Below are 20,836 nucleotides of genomic sequence, written 5' to 3'. Positions count from 1 at the left end.
CAATGAGTATTAGCTTCATTTTTAAATGAGCAAATAGCTGTCCAAAGCACATATGAGAATGATTAATAGATTTGACTGCATGTAACTTAAAACATCTGTACATTAAATATTATAAAAATTAAAAAGCAAATGACTAACTGGGATGACTCTTGCCATAAATATAACAAATGAAACTAGGGATTAATGTAGTGAGTATCGGAGATTGTCCAAATCAGTAAAAATTACCGAGGACTCTACCCTTCTCCACCACCAAAAATACATCCTCACTCCCACACACATGCAGAAATGGGGAAGGATATGAACAGAAAACTCATTGGGGAAGAAATTTTGATAACCGATTAAAATGTGAAACTGGTTGTCATCTTTATTTTTTCTGCATTTTTTAATTTTTACAATGAGCATATATAACTTTTATGCTTAGAATAAAACAAAAAAATTCGTGGAAAAGGAGCTTATAATTCTAAAGCTCACACACATGTACACACACGCCTACTCTTTTCCCTGTGTGGTTTGTTTCCTTTGTATTTGTCCATGTGCCTATACTCTCCCAGATGGATCTTTTGGAATTGAGGAAATTGTATACTTTGTTTCCTTTATATTAATTCTTTTATATACTAACTCGAGTCCCTTCTGTTGGTTTCCTACTGAGAGTTACACACTGAACTTAGTCACTTCTTATCCCCCATTTCTAATTTATTGTAATACTATAATCAGTGACAATATTTTACTTCCCATATAGTTACCAGTGACATTATTTTACATTATTTTACTTCTCCCCTCTGACCCCACTGTAGGAGTCCCACTGCACCTTCAGTATCTAGACACGAAACCACTCATGCTGTTCTATCACCTTTGTATCCCTGCCCTTGTCACAGTTCTGTAGGTGGTGTTTTTAATGCTGCATGTTCTGGGACAGAAAGAAGCCTCTCATGCCTATTTCTTTTTTTTTTTTTTTTAAAGATTTTATTTATTTATTTGACAGAAAGAGATCACAAGTAGATGGAGAGGCAGGCAGAGAGAGAGAGAGAGAGAGAGAGAAGCAGGCTCCCTGCTGAGCAGAGAGCCCTATGCGGGACTCGATCCCAGGACCCCGAGACCATGACCTGAGCCGAAGGCAGCGGCTTAACCCACTGAGCCACCCAGGCGCCCCAATGCCTATTTCTTGATTGTGTGAAGCTTACTCTCCAGTGGATTCCTCAGGAAGGGCCATAGGATCCATAATCCCTGAGTTTTCACATGTTCAAATATTTTATCAGTGGCTTTTATATGTGAAGGTCTGGCTAGATACAAAATCTTTGGCTCATGTGTTTTTCCTTGACTATCTTAAATAAATTACTCCACCATCTTCTGGTCTAAGTGTTGCTGTCGAAGTTTGATGCTAGTCTGATTTTTTCATCTTAAGAAAAATATTAAAAAATATTTTTAAAACAAAGTTTTGGAATATAATTTTAAAATTGTTTGAGTTCTTTGTTAAATTTTGTTAAATACTTTAAATGCAATTTTGATACATTGCCTTTTTAAGGTAAACACCTGAATCTCACAACTTTTCTTACATTTATTGTTAGTTGTTATTAGCAAATGTCTAAATTTTTGAATAATAAAATACTTTTGGTTATATGATTTTTATGAGGTTAAGACAATTAAAAATTTACAAAATAGAAATAAATATATTTTAAAAGTATAAGTATTGTGCAAATGTTTATACAGGTAAATAGTAAAATAAAAACAAAAAAGTCTCCTTTTAATGAGACTTCGGTGAAGTATGCATTTGGGGGCTAATAAATTATCAAAATTACTTGTTTAATATGGGATAACAAGCAAGAAAAGTGGACTAATGAGAGGGAAAATCAGAAAATGCTACTTATATTTTATATTATTAAAATGTAGCAGTGTTTTTAATATGTTGAAACTAGATGTCTCTTGATAAACATATTTGGGAAAGTGTACATTATTTGACTCAATGATACAGGATTATTTTTGTGAGGGTAAATGTTGGTGGTAAACAAATCAATTGCAATTTAGAAATTTCAAGCCTAGAGTTGTTTAAGACTATGACTTCAAATGATTGTGAAATATATAGGATTGCAGTTGTAGGGGTTTGTTATTAACTGTTCCTGTAGTTTTAAGGAAAGGTAAAAATGTTTTTATTTCTCTTGTAAACATGGGTCATGTGTGTGTGTGTGTGTGTGTGTGTGTGTGTGTGTGTGTCTTGGAACGATGGTTAAGATTTTTACCCCCCACCAAATGTACAGGAAAAGCTCATGCCATTTAAAGGAGTTCTGCTGACCTTAGGTGAATATTAAGTTGAATTCTCTAGTTAGAAAAGTAGTGTACAAAGAAGGAACAATAATCTTTCCAGTCCCAGTCATATTTTATACTTACAAGTGTTTGGAGACTGTATTTGTGTTTTCAACTCAACATTTTGGGGAAGTTTGTTTCTATGGAAATTCATCTTCATTTTTATGATGGGACTCAAGTCAGTGGGTATATTGGATGGACTCAAATGGGTGAAGGCTATGTTTACACTTTTTAAAATTCATTTTTTTCATTATTGGAAATGAAATTTTGTCTGCAGATAATATTTTCCTCTAACAAAGCATCTCTGAATTTCAGACTCCACTGAGGTATACAAAGACATTGTTGCTTCCAGTCGTTCTGGTTGTGTTTATTGCAATCGTTAAAAAGGTAGGTCTATCACATCTATTTCCTAAGAGCTCTTTCGTTTTCTTTTTCCTTTTTTATTAATTTATCTATTTTGGAGAGAGAGTGGGCTAGAGGGGGAGGGGCAGGGGCAGAGGGAGAGAGAATCTCAAGCAGACTCCCCCTGAGTACAGGGCCAGTTGCAAGGCTAGATTGCATGACTCTGAGATCATGACCTGAGCCAAAGCCAAGAGTCAGATGCTCATCTGACTGAGCCATCCAGGTATCCTTCAAGAGCTCTTTCTTAAAATAAAACACTTTCTTGTTTCTATGTAGTAGTTAAGTATCTTAAGTTATATGTTAATGACACAATGTTTTATATGGATTTGTTGAAACATATTCTGTATTTTCTCACTTCTAGCCCTTGATGAACATTTACAAGCCTTAAAAATATTCTACTATCTACCAGCATAAAATAGACATAGGAAAAGGATGGTTCAAGTTTTGATAGTCATGTATTTTTGAAAGACATGATCAAAGAGACCATATTGACCCAGATACAGTTATTTTTGTCTTTGTAAATTATTACTGACACTTTTAGCTTTATGTAATATTTCACTAAAATATTTAAAATATGCCATTCTAAGTCATCCGTGCATTGCTCACAAAGTCCTGGATCAAGTTTATTATTATTGATCCAAAAAATAGAATATTAATAATATATTACCAACATCGATAAAATTGTTAGACTCCCAACTTGGCTTTGATAATGAAATTCTAAGCCAAGATTTGAATCAGGTCAGGGAAGTTCCAGTTTTTAGCAAAAAACAGGTATGATATTCTCTTTTTTCTTTTAACATTTGGCAAATTCTGGAACTGCAAGTGTTTAAGAGAATGAATAAAGGTTAATCTGTAATCAAGATAACCGATGATAGACCCTAAGGGTTTTCTGATTTGTAGTTAGTGATCTCTGTGTTAACACAGTGTTATGTATTTGTAGAATATTCTGTGCTATAATTATTGTTCACATTATATATTTGTACTCTCCCCGAACATATCCCATGTGTTATTGTCCCTGCTTATTTGACAGCCCTGTCGGGGATATTATTATCCCCAATTTGACAGATGCAGCTTTAGAAGATCAGAGAGGTTGTTACCAGACTCACATCGTGTCCATTAAAAAGCAAGGGAAGAGCAAGAATCAGACTCGGCACCTTTCCTGCCTTATTGGGTGTTGTGTCGTGTTCAGCTTTGTAGTCTCACAAGCTTTTCAAATCTAATGAGTTTATTGCCAGTCAGTTTCTGCTCTGTGCTGGCTTCTGTGCTTCCTTTGCACTTTTGCATACTTTATGTGCACGTGCACCCCGTAGGTAATCAAAGAATACCGATGCCGGCAATTCAGAATGCGTTAAAAAGACAGCAACCTGGATGGCTAGAGATGATGAAAACAGTTACATCAGGTTAAAAAAAAAAAGCTCAGATGTTTGATTTAAAGAAGAAGGATTCAAAGGGGAAAAGGATAATTATTTTCAAATATTTAAAAGCCTGCCACTTGGAAATAAGAGTATACTCATTTTGGCTTCTTAGAATCATCGCCAATTCTAGGGGGAAGGATTTTTGAGCAGAAAAAGTCTGGAGACTGGGAAAGCATGACAAACTCAAGCAGCAGTTGGGTGGTTCTTCCAGGAGGTGGGTGAAAACCTGCGAGCAGTGTCATAGAGGACACCCACCCTGGGGATAGGATTCAGATTCGATGACCTTCCAGTTGCTGCTAAATATGCAAACTCCGTGTTTGGTTAGTTGTACTTATCAGTCTCCAAGCTCGTTGTCCAGATATGTGTATATATGATTGAGGAGAGGCATTGCAACAACCTCGTCATGCTGTAATTTACTGAATGTGAATTGGAAGCCAGAAGGTCGGGTTTCAGGGCTTCACAATGGTTTCTAGTTTCTCCGCCTTCTGGGAGATCATCTACTCTGTCTGAGTCTGTTTGCTCATTTACAAAATGAGGGTAATGTAATCTACCTGAACAGGGTTGTTGGATATTAGAGATGATCGAGTACTGTATAAATGGAAGAGTTTGGTGTTATAATTATTTCCCGAATTATTTATCTCCATACTTCTTACATTTTTAAGTAGATGTTTGAAAGTTTAAAAGGTACTTTAGTTGAAATTTTGTTTTTCCCAACACAGCTCTTCTAAAGTGTTAAAAAATCTATTTGCAGATTATTAGTGATATGTGGGGTGTCTTAACTAAACAACAGACACATATAAGGTAAATATGCTATTTAATCATTTTACATTAGTAAGTAGATATTTACAGTGTATTTTTATAGTTGATGTTGCACACTCAGCATTTGATAACTAGTGTTTTTGATTGTCATTCCTCGTCTTTGCTTTTCTCATTATTGCCTATCAGTGCAGAGCTCAGAATATCACTTATTCATACTTCAGATTCCATCTGCACAATCTGACTGTGGGCCTACTCATAATCTATACGTGAAGGATACAACTTTGTGCTTCAGTAGTAGGGAACAAAAAATGTTTTAGGACCAATGGGCTGTCTTTTGAGAGAAGAGCAGGGAAATATAAAACTAATTCCATACTTCATGTTTTACACAGAATAAATTCCAGGTGGAGCAAAGATTTAAATGTAGGAACAAAATAAAACCTCAATATTAACGAAGAGATTATTTTTAGAATTTTAGGATTAGAGACCTCGTTAAGTATGACATAAAACCTGTAAGCTAGAAGGAAAGATTAAAAAGGTTGGCCAGATAAATATTTTCGTTTGATAAGATACTGTGAACATTGTTCAAAGAAGAAGAAAAATGGGGGAAAATACTCACCGTATATGACAGAGGACTAATGAATGGCGTACATAAAGGACTTCTACAAATTAATAGGAAAAATGCTAAAACCCCATTAGAAAAATGAGTGAAAGACACAAAGAGACAACTGAGAGAAAAGGAAATTCTCATTTTCCTCTTTTCCATTGCACTCATGTCCCATGGACCTCCTTTCTGCTTTTTAGCCATGGCGGCTGTTTCCTGCCTCTGTGGTTTTGCCCTGGTTGTACCCTAAGTTCATCACTTCGCCCTCTGCTCCCCACAGCCTGGCTCTGTATGTGGCCAACTCCTTTAATTCTTGTGTAAATGTCACCTCCTTCAAGAAGCCTTTCCTGACCATCACTTCTGAGGAGATTCCTTGTCTCCTTGCTTATTATTCTCTATCATCACATGCTTTATCTTCTCTCTCAGCATTCATCACCATTTACACTTGAACACTGGTACACTGCCTGTCTGCTGTGGCACCGCAGTTCTCCCCCTACCTCTCTCTTCTCTAGTCATGGTGTCTTTGTAGTTAGTCCATTAAGGACCTTCCCATTATGGGGCTCTGCACTTTCTGTCTGCCTGAGGAATGCTCAATCTCAAACTCTCTCCTTCAGGTCTTGCTCACATGTCCCTCAGTTGGTGACCACATGTTTTGACATACACCTTCCCGGTTACCCACACTCCTGGCATCTTTTGCCCTGTTTCCTTTCTCTCCACAGTACTTACCACTATGTGACATATGCTTATTTGCTTTTTGTTAGTCTCCCTTGACTTTGTGTAAGCTCTGTGAGAGGACAGGTATTTTCTTGTCTTATTTACTGCCAGATCTCCAGTGCCATCAGTGCTCACTGGGATTGAGGATGGATGGGTTTGTACCCTGTAGTCCTGAGGGGTCGGTTTTAGTAGGGAGAGACAGTTGGTAATCAAGAAACCAATGAATGAACACTTTAGAGGAGATAAAACAGGGAAATGGAATAGGAGTGATTATCAAGAGGAGCACTGAATATGAGTGTCTCCCTAATGTTTGATGGAGTAAGATTAGTCTAGTGTGATTGGGGCATGGTGACTGAGAGGGAATGTGGTAGATGATGAGTTTCAAGAATGAGAAGCAGGAAGACCATGGGAAGCATAATGAGGATTTGGGAGTTTATTCTAATTACAAAAGGAATCCATTGGAGGGTTTTAAGTAAGGATTGGCATGACTAGATTCCCATTTTCAAAATATTGCTGGCATCACTGTGATGATCATAGAAATGGGATGGTGGGGGGAGGGAGTGTGGGGTCAGAGGGAGTTGTAGGGAGGGCATATAGGCATTAAAGCATGTATATTTTCTCAGGAAATTAAAACTGTCAAGCAAAACTAAAGGGGGAATTTTGTGGCTATTTGTATATTCCAAAGCCCCCGCTGAAAACATTTTTTTATGTGTGGTTTCCTGAATGATGTCTGTAGCAGTTACAGTTTATGGGGGAGCTCAGAGACCACTGGTGATGAGAAGCAAGGGTGTGGAAGTATGAAGGCTTCAGGCTTCCCTTCACATCATTCTCTGTTTTTCCAGAATATCCCCAGGGAGGTATCTGATAGACCATAGTGTGCCTTTTGTTGGCCCAGTAATTGTCCATGTAGTCAAATGTTCAGGGTATGCAACATTGTCCTTTAGAAAAAAATCAAATGTCCTTTAAAAGATTGTGACATCAGTTTCAGTTCATAATTGTTATTTTTATTTACATATATGTGTCCTTGGAATATTGTATATGCAACTTACAACACTCATATTTGTAAGATAATAACGCAAATGATTGAAGTAAGTGCTTCAGTAATGATTCAATAGTAGTATTTCTTACTCCATTTCAGGAAACACCAGTTTGATCACGGAGAGGTAAAGACTCAATATTACTAAAATGTTCTTTATTTTAATGTTTGTGTATATTTGGACTTCTCTTTCTAGTTCCAGTTTCTAGGTATTGGTAATTGTCATTAATCATCTTCAGAATAGGTCTGTATGTGTTTTTATGAGACTATTACAAACACAACCATTCATTTGTTAAAATAGTTAAGTAGGAAACCCCTTTGGTCTGCTCTGCTCATCCTCATGATAACCCAGTTTATTGTGTGAATGGTTGCTGCTCCCATCTCCTGGTGATTCCACCTGTTTTCCTCCCTCCCTTCCTGCTGCCTTCCCTCCCTCTCTCCTTCTTTCTTTCCCCTTTCCCCATTCCTCCATTCCCCCTTCCTTCCTTTCTGTGTTTTTGTTTACTTCTAATAAATGTATGATAGACATTAACATGATATTGGTTTCAGATATACAACATAATTAATCAGATGTGTGTACATTGTGAAATGATCACCATAATAAGTCTAGCTAGCATCCATCACCATACCAAGTTACAAAAAATCTTTTTTCTTGTGATGAGGACTTTTAAGATCTACTCTCTTAGCAACAACTTGGTGACTACAGTTAATAATACTGTATTGCACATTTCAACCTGGTTTTGATGGCTACTCCAAGGCAGAGCTCTGGGATCTTAAACAGTACTTATTTTTGTTTACCACTTTCCTGTCTTAATCTGATGGTAGCACCAATGTTGATTCAGAAATGTGGGCTTTATTAACTTCAGGCTTAACTCTGAGCAAAATTCTAAAACCACTTGCAGTACTGACTTATAATTTTAGCTTCTAATAAAATGGAGAAGTTTGAAAGTGAATTTTAAGACTTATTTCAGAAATCAAAATATTGTTACTAAGAAAAATTGCCCTTTTCTGGATATTCATCTATTTAACAATATATTAAACTTCACAAATAGTAGGAATGAAAAAATATTTTCTCTTTCTTTCAGCTAGTTTATCATGCATTGCAGCTGTTAGCATATACAGTCCTCGGTATTTTAATTATGAGACTAAAACTCTTCTTGACACCACACATGTGTGTTATGGCTTCCTTGATCTGTTCAAGACAGGTAAGATGGTTATGTTGGAATTATAGTTGCTATGATCACTTTACCCCCGCCTTTGTTATTGAATGGCCCTAAAATAATATTGAGTTAAAAGTCTTTAAATTGAAAAAAAAAAAAAAGTCTTTAAATTGTTGTAGTGAAAGTTCTTCATGGTTTTGTATTAATTTTTCCTAAAGGTCAAAGGCCAAAGAAGGTCATTTATTCTAAAGTAGTGTTTGGCATACAATAAATGTCAAGTAGTGTAGGCTGAATTCATGAATGATTACTACAGATGTTGATAGAAAACAGAGCTCCATTGTAGAAATAATTTTTTATTGTTTTGCTATTCCTACCCCAAAGAATTCCATCCAGTGATTTCAAGTTGCATTTACTTTCAAATAGATGTTCTTTTTCGGCATCAAGCTTTAAAAACCTTTTTTTCACTTGAGTATACATTTGTATGCACATCCCTGACTTGACTTTTTTAAAATTTAGTGTAAGCCATTTTGGTTATTTGCTACTTATTTTTCCTGGCTAACTGCCTCCTTGCTCTGTATCCACAGATTTATGCTTCTACACAGTGTCCCCTTTTCATCAGACCATTAGCCAAGATGCAGCAGCAGAAGTTCTCTTAAATTTAGCAAATATTTACTAAGCATCTATAGCATGTTCAAGGGATGAGGGTAGAATGGTAAATAGAGAAATCAAAAAGCAAAAAAACATATATGCCCTCAAAAAACTGCTTCTACAGACATGTAGAGAAATTAAGAAGAGAATGATAGGGACAAAGTGTTATTGAGTGTGGACTATTTAAATGAAAATATCAGCCAGTCTCAAGACTCCCAATCAGAATGGTGGTGTTGTATTAGAGAAGCACTACTTACCTGAGGCCTGACCTAGGGATGAAGACTTCCTTCCTGACTCCTCCAGGCTGGGGCAGGAAATGAGGTTAATGGGAACCCTTGCCTCTTAAATCCCAACCTGCACCATGACTGAAGATAGAGGACCTTGCACCAGGCAGGCTTCACAGGTGTGGAACCTCTGCAAACACATGAGGGCCCACCCTCAGAAGGACCCTACACCTACTTGGATGCTCTTCTGTTGTTCTTTTGAACTTCTAAATAATTTTTGAATAAGAGGCTCCACATTTTCATTTTGCGTTGGGCCTGGCAAATTACGGAGGTGGTCCTGGCTTTACCTGAACCTGGAATTAGAATAAATTGAGAGAACTGCTTCTTAAATTATGTCCCATCTGTGTAAGGCTAATGGCAAAATTCTTTTAATCCCTCTGGTCATTGTTTCTAGAACTTTCTCTCAGGATAATTAGTTCTTTATCTGGGACTCTACCAGAGAGTGTGTTCTTCTCTGGGAAGAATTTTTGTTGATTGGATGCAGGCTGCTTTGTACTAACAGTTATCAACATAGTCTTCATTTGGTTTCAGCTGTTTGGATGGCTCTTTTGCAAAGTACATCCTGGTGCTGTTGTTTTTGCTGTATTAGCAGCAATGTCAATACAAGGTTCAGCAAATCTGCAAACCCAATGGAATATTGTAGGGGAGTTCAGCAATTTGCCACAAGAAGAACTTATAGAATGGATCAAATACAGTACTAAACCAGGTATGTGTTTTCTCCATAGTTTTATATACCACTGCAAAATCTTAAACCCACATTACTTCCAATGACCTGACTCTTTGTAGGCAGTGCTGCTTCTAGGTTATTCAGAAAAAGAGAGATGTCAATCTTACTTAAATGGTTTGCAAAAGAAATGTTATATTTTTTTAGTAATCTATTCTGTTTTTTTTCCCCATAAATTCTAATGTTTTTGTTTTTCAAAAAGACTTCTGTGGCATGATTTACAATAATTTTTTTTGTGCTTATTTTCCGAAAGAGTTTTTAATCTTAGTCCTGCACATTCCTTCTTGAAATAAACTCATGGAAAATGACATTTTATTCAAGGGAGATTTTATTGTTATCTGAGTATCAGATGACTGCATTTTAAATCATTTTCCAGAATTCTTGGTGCTATAAAACTTTCCTAGTCCATCTAACACTTCTTTCCTGGAGGCAGGAAAAATGTCTAGGACATTACAAAAATAAACAAACAAGCAAACAAACCCACACCCCGGAAGTCCTCACTGATGAAAGGAGAAGGCTCTAACTTCCAAAGGAAATGGTTTACCCAAACCAGGAGGGTGATAGCCATTTTACCGGCCAGCTGACTTCAGTCTGGGTCTTCCACTGAATCTTTAAAGTCGTGAACCTCGCTGGGCCTCCCCTTTCTCACCTGCGAAGTGACCGCGTTGACCAGAAGGAGACCTTGTAATGAGTGTCTTCCTGAGTGTCTTCCTGAGACTGCCTTTGCTGCTTTGCAGACGCGGTGTTTGCGGGTGCCATGCCCACCATGGCAAGTGTGAAGCTGTCTGCGCTTCGGCCCGTTGTGAACCATCCGCACTATGAAGATGCAGGATTAAGGTTAGTACACAGTTCTCACATCACCAAAACAAATTTCTCACATAGATCCTGAATGAGGAAACTGGTAAAATAATGAGGAGTGTTTCTAGAAGGCTGTGGCGAACAGGGATTTATAACATTAGGGGAGAAAACAATGCTGAAATAAGAGGGCTGAGTCAGATACGAAACTGTTTATTGGGCAATAAAACTACAACCTTTGGGGTTCTCTACTAGGCTTCAGAATGAAATCGTAGCATGTCCGTCTTCTGCAGGTCAAGAGGGCTGCAAGATGTCAAGGTCCTTATTAAGCATCACTGTCCTTAAGCTCCCCAGAAGATTCATGAGCTGCTAGCTTTTATTAAGCTTTCCTTTTGGCTATTTCTCTTGAATTCTGAGGAGTCAGTTGAAATGGAATCCCATTCAAAGAGGGTTTTATTCTGATTTTTGCCCATATAGCCTACTAGAATGATCTTGGTTTTTATTCTTAATATTTTTCATAAGTTAGAGTATTGTGTTCTCTTTGAAAAGGACATAGATTTAATTTTCATGCAATTTCTGGGATAGGTCAAGCTATTCATTTCCTAAGTGATTGGGTGAATCCTATTAATCTGTTCTTTTGTGTAACAGTGAAACTTCTATTTTATAAATAAAAAATCTTTCACTAAAAATTAAATTCAGTAAGCTTATTTCCAGAACAATTGTGTTGAATAAATTTAGTTTGTTTTTTGTTTCCTCAATCTAGGAATAAAATGGAAAGCTATTAATGCCAGTTCTGGCTGCTGTCGAAGTTAGGACTGCATTGCAGCCTTAACGTAGTCTGGTAGCCATGTTTGCGTGCATCTGCGCACAGCGCGCCATCTTCTCTTGTATGATAAGGTCACAGAGAATACAGAACAAAACTAAGCAAGCAAACAATCAGAAAGACTAAGTTTGGAAATGCAGAGATGCATTAAACCGAACCTCTTCTCCCAGGACTCTTGTGCTATGCTTCTGCTTTTTCTTTTGACCTCCCCGATGCCCCGAAGCAGGAATTCTGTGAAGAATTCTCTTGACATGACTCTTCTGTGGAGCCTTTCCTCTTGTTCCCGTTCAGTGCTTTCTTCCAAATAGATTGATTGCATCCTTTTAATTTTGAAAATCTTCTGCCCGATTATTTTTCTTTAAAGAGCCAGGACGAAAATAGTTTACTCAATGTATAGTCGAAAAGCAGCCGAAGAAGTGAAGCGGGAATTGATAAAGTTACAAGTGAATTATTACATTCTAGAAGAGTCCTGGTGTATAAGAAGATCCAAGTGAGTATTCAACGCAGTTAGTATTTTATATTCACAAGACATGAAAAATTAATTCAGTCTTTGGCAAGTGCTTTACTCGTATGTGTGAGATATATGTAACATTCAGTGCAGTATAAGTGGAAAAAAACTTTTTAGATCATTATTTGAATTGGAATTTCTTTCCTTTCTAGTCATTACAAATGTTTCTTTTATAATGATTTGCATGCACACACTACCTTAAAGGTATTATATTGGTACTGACTGACAATTTCCCAAATTGCTCATATTTGCCTTTGATATTTTTAAAAACTTATAACTTAAAGTTTAATGTATTTTCTTTTAAAAATACTTGCAGAGTCTGCAACTGAATAATGGTGAGTCTCACTATAATGAAGTAAGGCAGGCAGCTGAGAGTCGCACGCCACAACTCTGTACCGTGTCTGTGAGGGACAGGCCCCCCCTCCCAGCATCACCTTACAGCGACCCTTCTTTCTTGCTGTTCCACATCTGATTTGAGTGGGGAAATAATTAACTTTACTGTGACCCACATTCTCTTGGGTTTATAGTTTTAAAAACTATTTCCACTCAGAGAAGTCCACGAAGCAGAGGATAGCAAAAGTTAGTAAGATCTTCAAAGCAAATATGAATTTTGAAGTCGACTGTTTAGAAATCTTGCACCTGGGTGACTAGACAGCTGGTGATAGTAGCTTGCTATTAAAATACCAGAGCACTGGCTCCACGAGGAGCACAGGCATGAGTAGTTTCATTACAGATCAAGAGTATTTTATGGAATACTATTATTTTAAAAATTCTCACTACTCTTTAACTAAACAGAGGCTTTTGGTGGTTGCTGTATTTGTGGCTTAATCATACTTATTCACCATGTATTTCAGTGATACACAAGGATGTTAAGACAAAATAATTAAATATTGACTCAGGAGTGAGAATCGTTCTGTGATACAGTAGCTGTCTGCATTGCCCACAAGGAAACGCACAAAATTGTTGATTATTAAATGATTTTCCTATGAATGGGTCCCAGGTGACTTGAATTTAATCAGGATCTATACAAAATGTTCTTAGAGTCGTAATTCAGAAAATGTTTTAGTTCCTCATGAACAGAAGAATATATTTAAAATTCATATTCTCACTTTTAATTAACTTGGTTATATAAACTTAGGACAAAAAAGTCACAAGCATCTCTCATAACAATTTTATGAGAACATCGTAATATAAATGAATGGTGGGTTGACATTTGCAATCAGGAGAACGTAGATTGGAGATTTCCACCCACACTGGGATCTTCTTTTATCGCCTTAGACTTCGCTCTCTAGTTCAGTGATCAGCCTGAGACACCTATAGGTTACTGGAACATAAAAATAATGCTTTGTGACCTTTTTGTCCCCAAGCTAATGATGAGTCTTGATTCAAGAGTCTTCATTTTCTAGACGGTGCATAGTGTTTTGAATATGTGGGAATTGCAGAGGCCGGGGCGCTTTATATTCTAAAATGTTGATGCAGCTCCTTGGATTGGCCTCACTGTAGTGGTCTCATGTTCTGATGGGCAGAGCACTGTTTTGTATACCAGAAGGGATGAAAGACAAACTTAGGAAATATGGCAATAAATCTTGTACACTAAACAAGGTCAGCAGTGAATTCACTGACTTTGGATCATTTCCATTTAGCACTCACTTATGGGCACTAAGACTGAGAGTCTGGGGTGGGAGTGTGTGCTCGATTTCCCCATCTGGACCTTGATTTGCCCCTGTTGTTTCCAGCAGGAATGGAGAGGAGGAAGCTAAGGAAGCGACTTTTTCTAATCTGTTTTCCTCAGTAACTAAAAAAACACTCTTCATCTACTGCAAGATTTAAGCCAGACTGATAATAAATCTCAGGAAACCTTGGGCAGGTGCACTTGCTTAAACCTTGAAACAAAACACAAGCTGTACCTTCTGTTCTGCCAGGGAACCAAGCCGGGGACTGAAAGGGAAGAAGGACTAATATTTAGTGCAGTAGCACAACTGAGTTTCTTGACAGAACTTTCTATCAGAACTAGGATCTTTAATGCTTTGGCCCCCACTGTCCATGTAAGTTATGCCTGAGACATCTATAGGTTACTGGAACAGAAAAGTGTGTCAGAACAGGGGGAACAAATGGGGACTCAGTAGGAGAGGAAAGGGAAGAGAGACTCTGTATATATCTATCATTTAAACTGTGCCCAGCACATTGGTGAACACTATATTTATGTGATCTCAGTACCAGTGGCTTTAATTGTGTGGCTTGATTATTCTTTAAATACTTAATACCCTGTTTTCAAATATAAGTATGAAAATATACTCAAATGCAAGTTGTAGATGGGTTTTTAATTAACTACTGCTTTATTCTTAGTTTTCTGCTTTCTTTCTCATTAATTCCAGTAATAGAATTGACATTAAAATTAAAACACATGAATTCAGAAGAAAATTATTCCCATTTTCCATAATGCTATTTAAAGCTGTAGCTGGCTGGCTCCTGGGGGAGCTTCAGAAAACTCAGATAAGGACAACAGGGTGTTACACTTAGGCCGAAAGAGCTCATGAAGGCAGCTCTTAGCCTTTTCTTTTTCCTGAAAGCAGGTGAACTCGGGAACTAGGCCATTTTCTCTGTGGGGTGTTGTGCTCTTTACCGTCCATGGCCAGCAGTACAGTCACAGCTGGGCCTCGGCCTCCGTGAGGAAATTAAGTGGTAGAAAACCCAAGCCCAGTCTTAGTATCATAAGTGCTCAGTGTTTTAGAATCTGATGTCAGAGAGGGTGTGCAAAAAAATGCCCTCTACACTCTTCTTGAGAACACTCATTAGTAAAACCTTCTGGGAGATAATCTGACAGGGACAAAGTGAAAATTGTATAGCCTTGTGGTGTAGTGATAGTGCTGCTTCTAGAAGTTTAGCTTGCAGAAAGATACCAGCACAAGAAAGTTTACATCAGCATCACTTTACAATGGCAAAATGGGAAACAGAATATCCACCCATAAAAGAGTAGTTCATTAATACATAGACGTACTAGCAACTATTAAAAAGAATGAAGCAGATATTTAGGTGCTGAGGTGGAAAAATGGCCACATTTTCTTGCCAAGTGAGGAGTCCCAAAATAATCTCATTTTTGTAAAAGCAACCCGGGAGCATCTACGTATATAAATCCATGCTTACGTTTATATGCACATGTGTCTGAACTTGGATTAAAAAGGTGTTGCAGAATGGGTGCTAGATTGTGTACACAGGCCACCTCTGAGAAATGGCATTGGAAGTGACAGTGACTTTCATTTTTTTTATTTTGATAGGCCTATATTTTGACAGTTTTGGAATGGTAGTTACCTTTAAATTAGAGACGTTATTAAGAAGACAAGAACACATGTACTCCTGCCATGGTGCTTGCCTTGTGGTGCAGAGCAGGGGAGTGGCTTGCCTTTGGGAATAAAAAGGACATGCTGGAAATGTTTTTTTCTCTTAAAGTGAAGCAGCCATGACAAAACCTAAACAATTGCCAATTCTCTGTAATTTTCTGTGTTTTGCATTTTTCTTTTTTTTTTTTTTAATTTCTCAAATAGCCCATAAGAAATTGTGAACACCCTTTCACCTTTTTTGTTTTCATTGATATTTTGGAAGAGTTCAGGCCAGTGGTCTTCTAGGAATGTTCCATGTTTGGATTTGTCTAATTCCTTCAGCATGACTAGATTGAGTTTAGCAAATTGTGGCAAAAATATTAATTACCCCACAAGGGTTGTCTACAGTCCATAAGTCACTTGGGGAGGTAGAGATCACTTTGTTCTTTCATTGGTGATGCTTAAGTTTGACCGCTTGATCTGTTAAGGAGGCAGATCTCCTTCAGAATTAGTAAGAGATCTGTGGAGATCCTTAGAGGCTGTGTGTTTGTCTTCTTTCTTGACAGCGTTTCACCAGCTAGCTCTTGCATCCAGTCTTGATTCTTGCCTGAATCAGTTGTTCCACTGGTCATTATAAAACCGGTAATAAAGATTTGAAAGCACTGTACCAGGTACTGAGTGGTGTGGGCAAGGATGGATTTGATAAATAATAATTAATAAATGGACCTAGAGCTGTGGGCTATCTCTATGGAAAAAATTATTTTAAATCTCTACTTCACACCATATGGAAAAAATAATTTCAGATAAGTTATAGGTCTGTGAAAAGCAGAACTCTAAAACTTTCATTAGAAGAACGCACAATGCATATTCTCATGATATCATGATAGGGAAGATTTCTTTATACGAGACATAAAAATCACCATCCTTAAAAAAGAGTCACATTTTGGAATATAAGAACACAAAAATCTTCAACATAACAAAAACCAAAAAAAAAAAAAAAAAAGGAAAAAAAAGAAATTTGTAAACCCTAGTGAAAGCCAACAGTTATATCTAGAACACTGCTTTAGATTGAAAATAAATGTTACAATTATCTGCAGAAGTTATTGGGACAAATATACAATACCAATTTCACTTCTGCTATTCTTTATAAAATATATTGCTTTTAAAATTTAATTGTGCATTTAGCTAAGATGTGAGCTTAACACCATTGGATTTTCTTTAAATTGACTCATTCTAGGAGACAGCAGTGGGAAGTTGCATAAATTGACCTAAGCGTATCTGTCAATTAGAATTTTTAAGTCAGTATAATATATTAACCTCTTACCGTGTGCCAGGCACAGCACTAGCTAGATACAGTCTCTCTCTCTCTCTCTCTCTCTGTAAGTCCTCATGACACGCCCACATAACGGGTATTCCCCATAACGGGAGAGACTTCATGAGCTATCCAAAGCCACATTCTTGCTAAGTAGCTGAGGCAGAATTTAAGCAAAATGATTCTTACCCCACCAACTGAATTCATGTATTTTTGTATGTCTGTTTCTTTCTTTTATAGTCAACTTTGCTGCATTCACCTTGTTCTAAAGAGAATTTATGGCAGCTTAAATAAATATAAATAACTACAATGGGATTTTTTTAACCAACTTAATTTACATAGAAAAAACGAAATGGGGACAGGAATCTAAAAAGTGTGCTTTTGCTTCATGTACTTTGATTTCTAATCTGTACCTTCATTTCTCTAGGCCTGGGTGCAGTATGCCTGAAATTTGGGACGTGGAAGATCCTGCTAATGCTGGGAAACCTCCCTTATGTAACCTGTTGGTGAAGGATTCCAAGCCACACTTCACCACTGTATTCCAGAACAGTGTTTACAAAGTCTTAGAAGTTATAGAAGAATGACTGCTGCCCACAGAGAAGTACATCAGTCATGGTTTTTAATGTTTTGCCAATAACTCATGCCTTGCTTTTAATTCAAATCCCAAAAACTTTTATAGGTAACTGTTTTCAAATAGAAAACATTTTGTTTCGTCAATTCGAATGTTGTTCTGATTGTAAAAATACTTATACCTTAATCAGTTGGTTACTCTTTCAACGCACCCTTAAAATTTGCTATGCAAATGAGTATATGTTTGTACCTGACTTAAATATTTGTGCTAAAGTGAGTGAGCAAAGCTGCCTGTGTAAGAAATATGATGGTTCATGACAAGAAAGGTATGAAAATATCGTGAGTTCTGACCATTGTAGGGGCTGATTTTAGTGTATGGTCTCTTAGTGGCCCTTGCTTCCTTTTCTGCCTCTTGTCATTTGGACATCTCCATGACTGTCATAAGCTCCTCAGTCATGTCGGGCCCCTGTCAACAACTTCCGTAAGAGTAGATGGGGCAGACATGGGTATTTGCTATGTGGAGTTCTCTGTTTCACTTCTTCATGTTCTTTTGTTTATTGTTGCTCTTGTTAATGAAGCATTTCCTGCCCATTACTAATCCAGATTTTTGGATCTAGTGGTCAGGATCAAATTCCTGTAATTACCAACCCTGTGGCATTAGCGTGTCTTCTCTCTCTCCTTTCTCCCTCTTTCTCTCCCAGCATTCTTTGTCAAATAAGTGTTATTTACTCATTTAGTTGCTTAGGAAGTACTTATTCTTGGTTTAAAAAAAATTAATGGCAATTGTGTATTTTTCTCATTTTTGGTATTACTCAGATGTTTATATTTTAGTACCTTTAAACCACTGTAAAATTTTTTCATGTTTAATTGTAGTTTTAAGAACAGCTATTTTGAAAGACCCAATATGATGATGCATCTGCAAACTAGTGTGTATTTGAGTAGACACAAATTACAGTGGAACAGTAGACTGTAGTATGTGTAGTTTTTCTTTTACTATTAAGATACCATAAAACATGACTAATTTTTCTGTCGAAAAAGTAAACCCATAATGAGAAATGAATGGAAATTTTATATTTTATTTTTTAAATTGCCTGTCTTTAGTAAGACAAAGCCTTAAGCCTTACGTTATAATTTTGATCCCCAAACTATCATTTCAGTATGAAGAACGAATATACTCAGCCTTCCTCTTTAAATTTTTTCCTTCTTATTTATTTATTTTAAAAGATTCCCAAACCTGCTCTGAATTCCTAGTATGAATTTTTGTTTCTTAGAAGTTAATTTGTGTGAAATGAGATTCTTCAAAACGGTGAATCCTCATAGTTCTGAGAAACGGTTTTAAGATTTTAAATTCTAAGCAAACCATGACTCTGATGGACTACACATTTAATTATACAGTGTTCTCTTTATTAACCACAGGCAGATTAACCTCATTGTGGACTGTCCTTGAGACCTGAGTCCTCAGAGATGGTTTCCGGTACCCACTCCTGGGAGCCACTGAAGAGCTGTTCCCTTTCTGCCTTCTCACCAGAGCCCAAGGACAAACCTGGTCTGGGGGAAGCACTAGCTTGCTTAGAGCAGAGAGCTGCAAGGACAGCCTGGGCTGGTGAGTGGGCAGCCCCCAGCCTGCCCCACAGCCCGCGCTTCCGCTTCCGGGGAGCCTCCTTCCAGCGGGAGCTGCCGACAGTGTCTTCAAGTGCCAACCCCCTCCTCCTCGCTCGCTGCGTGACTTTTATTTCTTGGGCTTCTGCCAGTTTCAGAAAATAGGGAAGCAGCTGGGGAGTCATGGATTAGGAGTAGAATTTGAGCAATGATGCAGCAATCCGGAAAAATGGGAAGAGGGCACTTGAGGCCGAGGTGGCTGAGAGTCGCCGTGGGCGGGGGGAGGGAAGCGCGCTCAGCTCTCTGTGCCACTGTTCACGCCGACATGGCTGTCACCTACACGCAGCGCTGCCGGTTTTTTAAAAATTGTACTTTTAAAGTCACTGTCTTTTCTCCCCACCCTCCAATCATTCCTTTCCTGATGAGGTCACGTGTAATGATTGGAAATTCTGTACAGGAAAAACATTAAAATACCATTTTGACTGTTTCATATGGTGGGAAAAGTTAAAAGTGGTCAATTTGGGTTGTTCCCCTCCCCATGAGAATCCCTTTTGTAAAGGTATTTATTAACATAACTACACCAGCGAGCTATGAGTGTATTTTAGGCCAGTTAAGAACAGAGGCCTTGGGTTACACGGCATACTCAGCCTTGGTCCCATCTGGTAGCAGCCGGTGCTGTAGAAGACCAGTATCTTTTATGGGAACATAGAATAGTAGTAGTTTCCATATACATGACAAAACAGTATTAAAGCTCAGTATTCTACTTATTTTTAGCATTTGAAAATATTTTTTTGCTTTAGTATGAGGAAGGTAAGGATGGGCAAGGAGGTGGTAAAAATAGCTCTTGTTGTGGCATATGAAAAAAAGTGGGGGCAGTATTTCTATACGCAGAAAAGCCTCTAAAAACGCTTCGCAGAAAAAGTATCGTGTTAAAATAGGACAATGATATTAAGGAGAATGTGAAAGGTTGTATCAGGAATAAAGGGATATCACATGGAAGTATTGTATTTTTATGAATTTTATGCCAGTTTTACATGTACTATGTATGTTCAATAAAAAAGATCATGAAAAATCTAGAACATGGCTTTATTTTGTTATTTTCATTTCTACCTTGACCCTTAAAATATGTTCAGGGTCATTCTGTAGTCAGATAACCATGAAGTTGGTGTGTGGCAGGCTGTAGTCCTGAATGGTGGGGAAGAGTTCCAACAGTGGGGTGTATGAAACTGCTTAGTCCTCTTCAGTGGGGCCCTGTAGATACTGGGGTTACCCAAACTCTTCTATATTTATGCCATTACACATTTACATTACTTTAGCATTTACATTGAGGGACACAGTTATCCTTTAAAGTCATAGTTTGGGGATAATTTTAGAGTTACTGAAAGCTTTTTCTCATAAATTAAACTGTAGTGTGGTCCTATATTTCCTAAATCATATCTCCATGTTTTTGCTTGATAGAAGCATCAGCTTTGTTTATCTACTTATTTATCTGCTTGGAGGAAAGACAGTTTAGCTTAGTTCATGCCTGTATAATTAATTCCTTTACACAGTGACACTTTCCTTCTCTGAGCTCTTCGGGAGTGAAGCATTTCTAGTTTAGTGGTTCTCAAATTCAGTGTGCCTCAGAGTCACCTGGAGGGTTTGTTAAAACCCAGGTCACTGCCCCCCCCACCACAGAGGTTTCTGATTCAGTTCTCTTCAGGTGGTGAGGTGGTCTGAATGTGTCCCCCAAGAATTCATATGTTGATATCCTAAACCCCAAGGTGATTGTATTCGGAGATGGGACATTTGGGAGGTGATTAGGTCATGAGGGTAAAGCCCTCACTAATAGGATCGTGCCCATATGAAAGAATCCCAAGCAAGCTCCCTTG

The 20,836-nt window shown here is 37.6% G+C and overlaps 1 protein-coding gene across 3 annotated transcripts in view; it reads left to right on the top strand.

Moving 5' to 3' along the window:
* The window catches only part of DPY19L1 (dpy-19 like C-mannosyltransferase 1), a 98,561-nt gene extending 78,520 nt beyond the window's left edge, over positions 1-20,041 (top strand). The window contains exons 15-23 of one of the 3 annotated variants that reach the window (XM_047694642.1): positions 2,614-2,685; positions 4,867-4,916; positions 7,328-7,352; positions 8,311-8,430; positions 9,849-10,023; positions 10,779-10,878; positions 12,024-12,149; positions 17,224-17,397; positions 18,783-20,041. In XM_047694642.1, coding sequence (XP_047550598.1) covers positions 2,614-2,685; positions 4,867-4,916; positions 7,328-7,352; positions 8,311-8,430; positions 9,849-10,023; positions 10,779-10,878; positions 12,024-12,149; positions 17,224-17,380 — 825 coding nt within the window. In that variant the 3' untranslated portion in view covers positions 17,381-17,397; positions 18,783-20,041. Of the gene's footprint in view, positions 1-2,613; positions 2,686-4,866; positions 4,917-7,327; positions 7,353-8,310; positions 8,431-9,848; positions 10,024-10,778; positions 10,879-12,023; positions 12,150-17,223 lie in introns of all 3 variants that reach the window. The other 2 variants (XM_047694641.1, XM_047694643.1) reach the window with 2 other exon arrangements.
* Positions 20,042-20,836: the final 795 nt, after the last annotated feature.

Source organism: Lutra lutra, chromosome 11 (genome assembly GCF_902655055.1).
Source record: "Lutra lutra chromosome 11, mLutLut1.2, whole genome shotgun sequence".
Lineage (NCBI taxonomy): Eukaryota > Metazoa > Chordata > Mammalia > Carnivora > Mustelidae > Lutra > Lutra lutra.
This window is presented reverse-complemented; position numbering and strand designations above follow the sequence as displayed.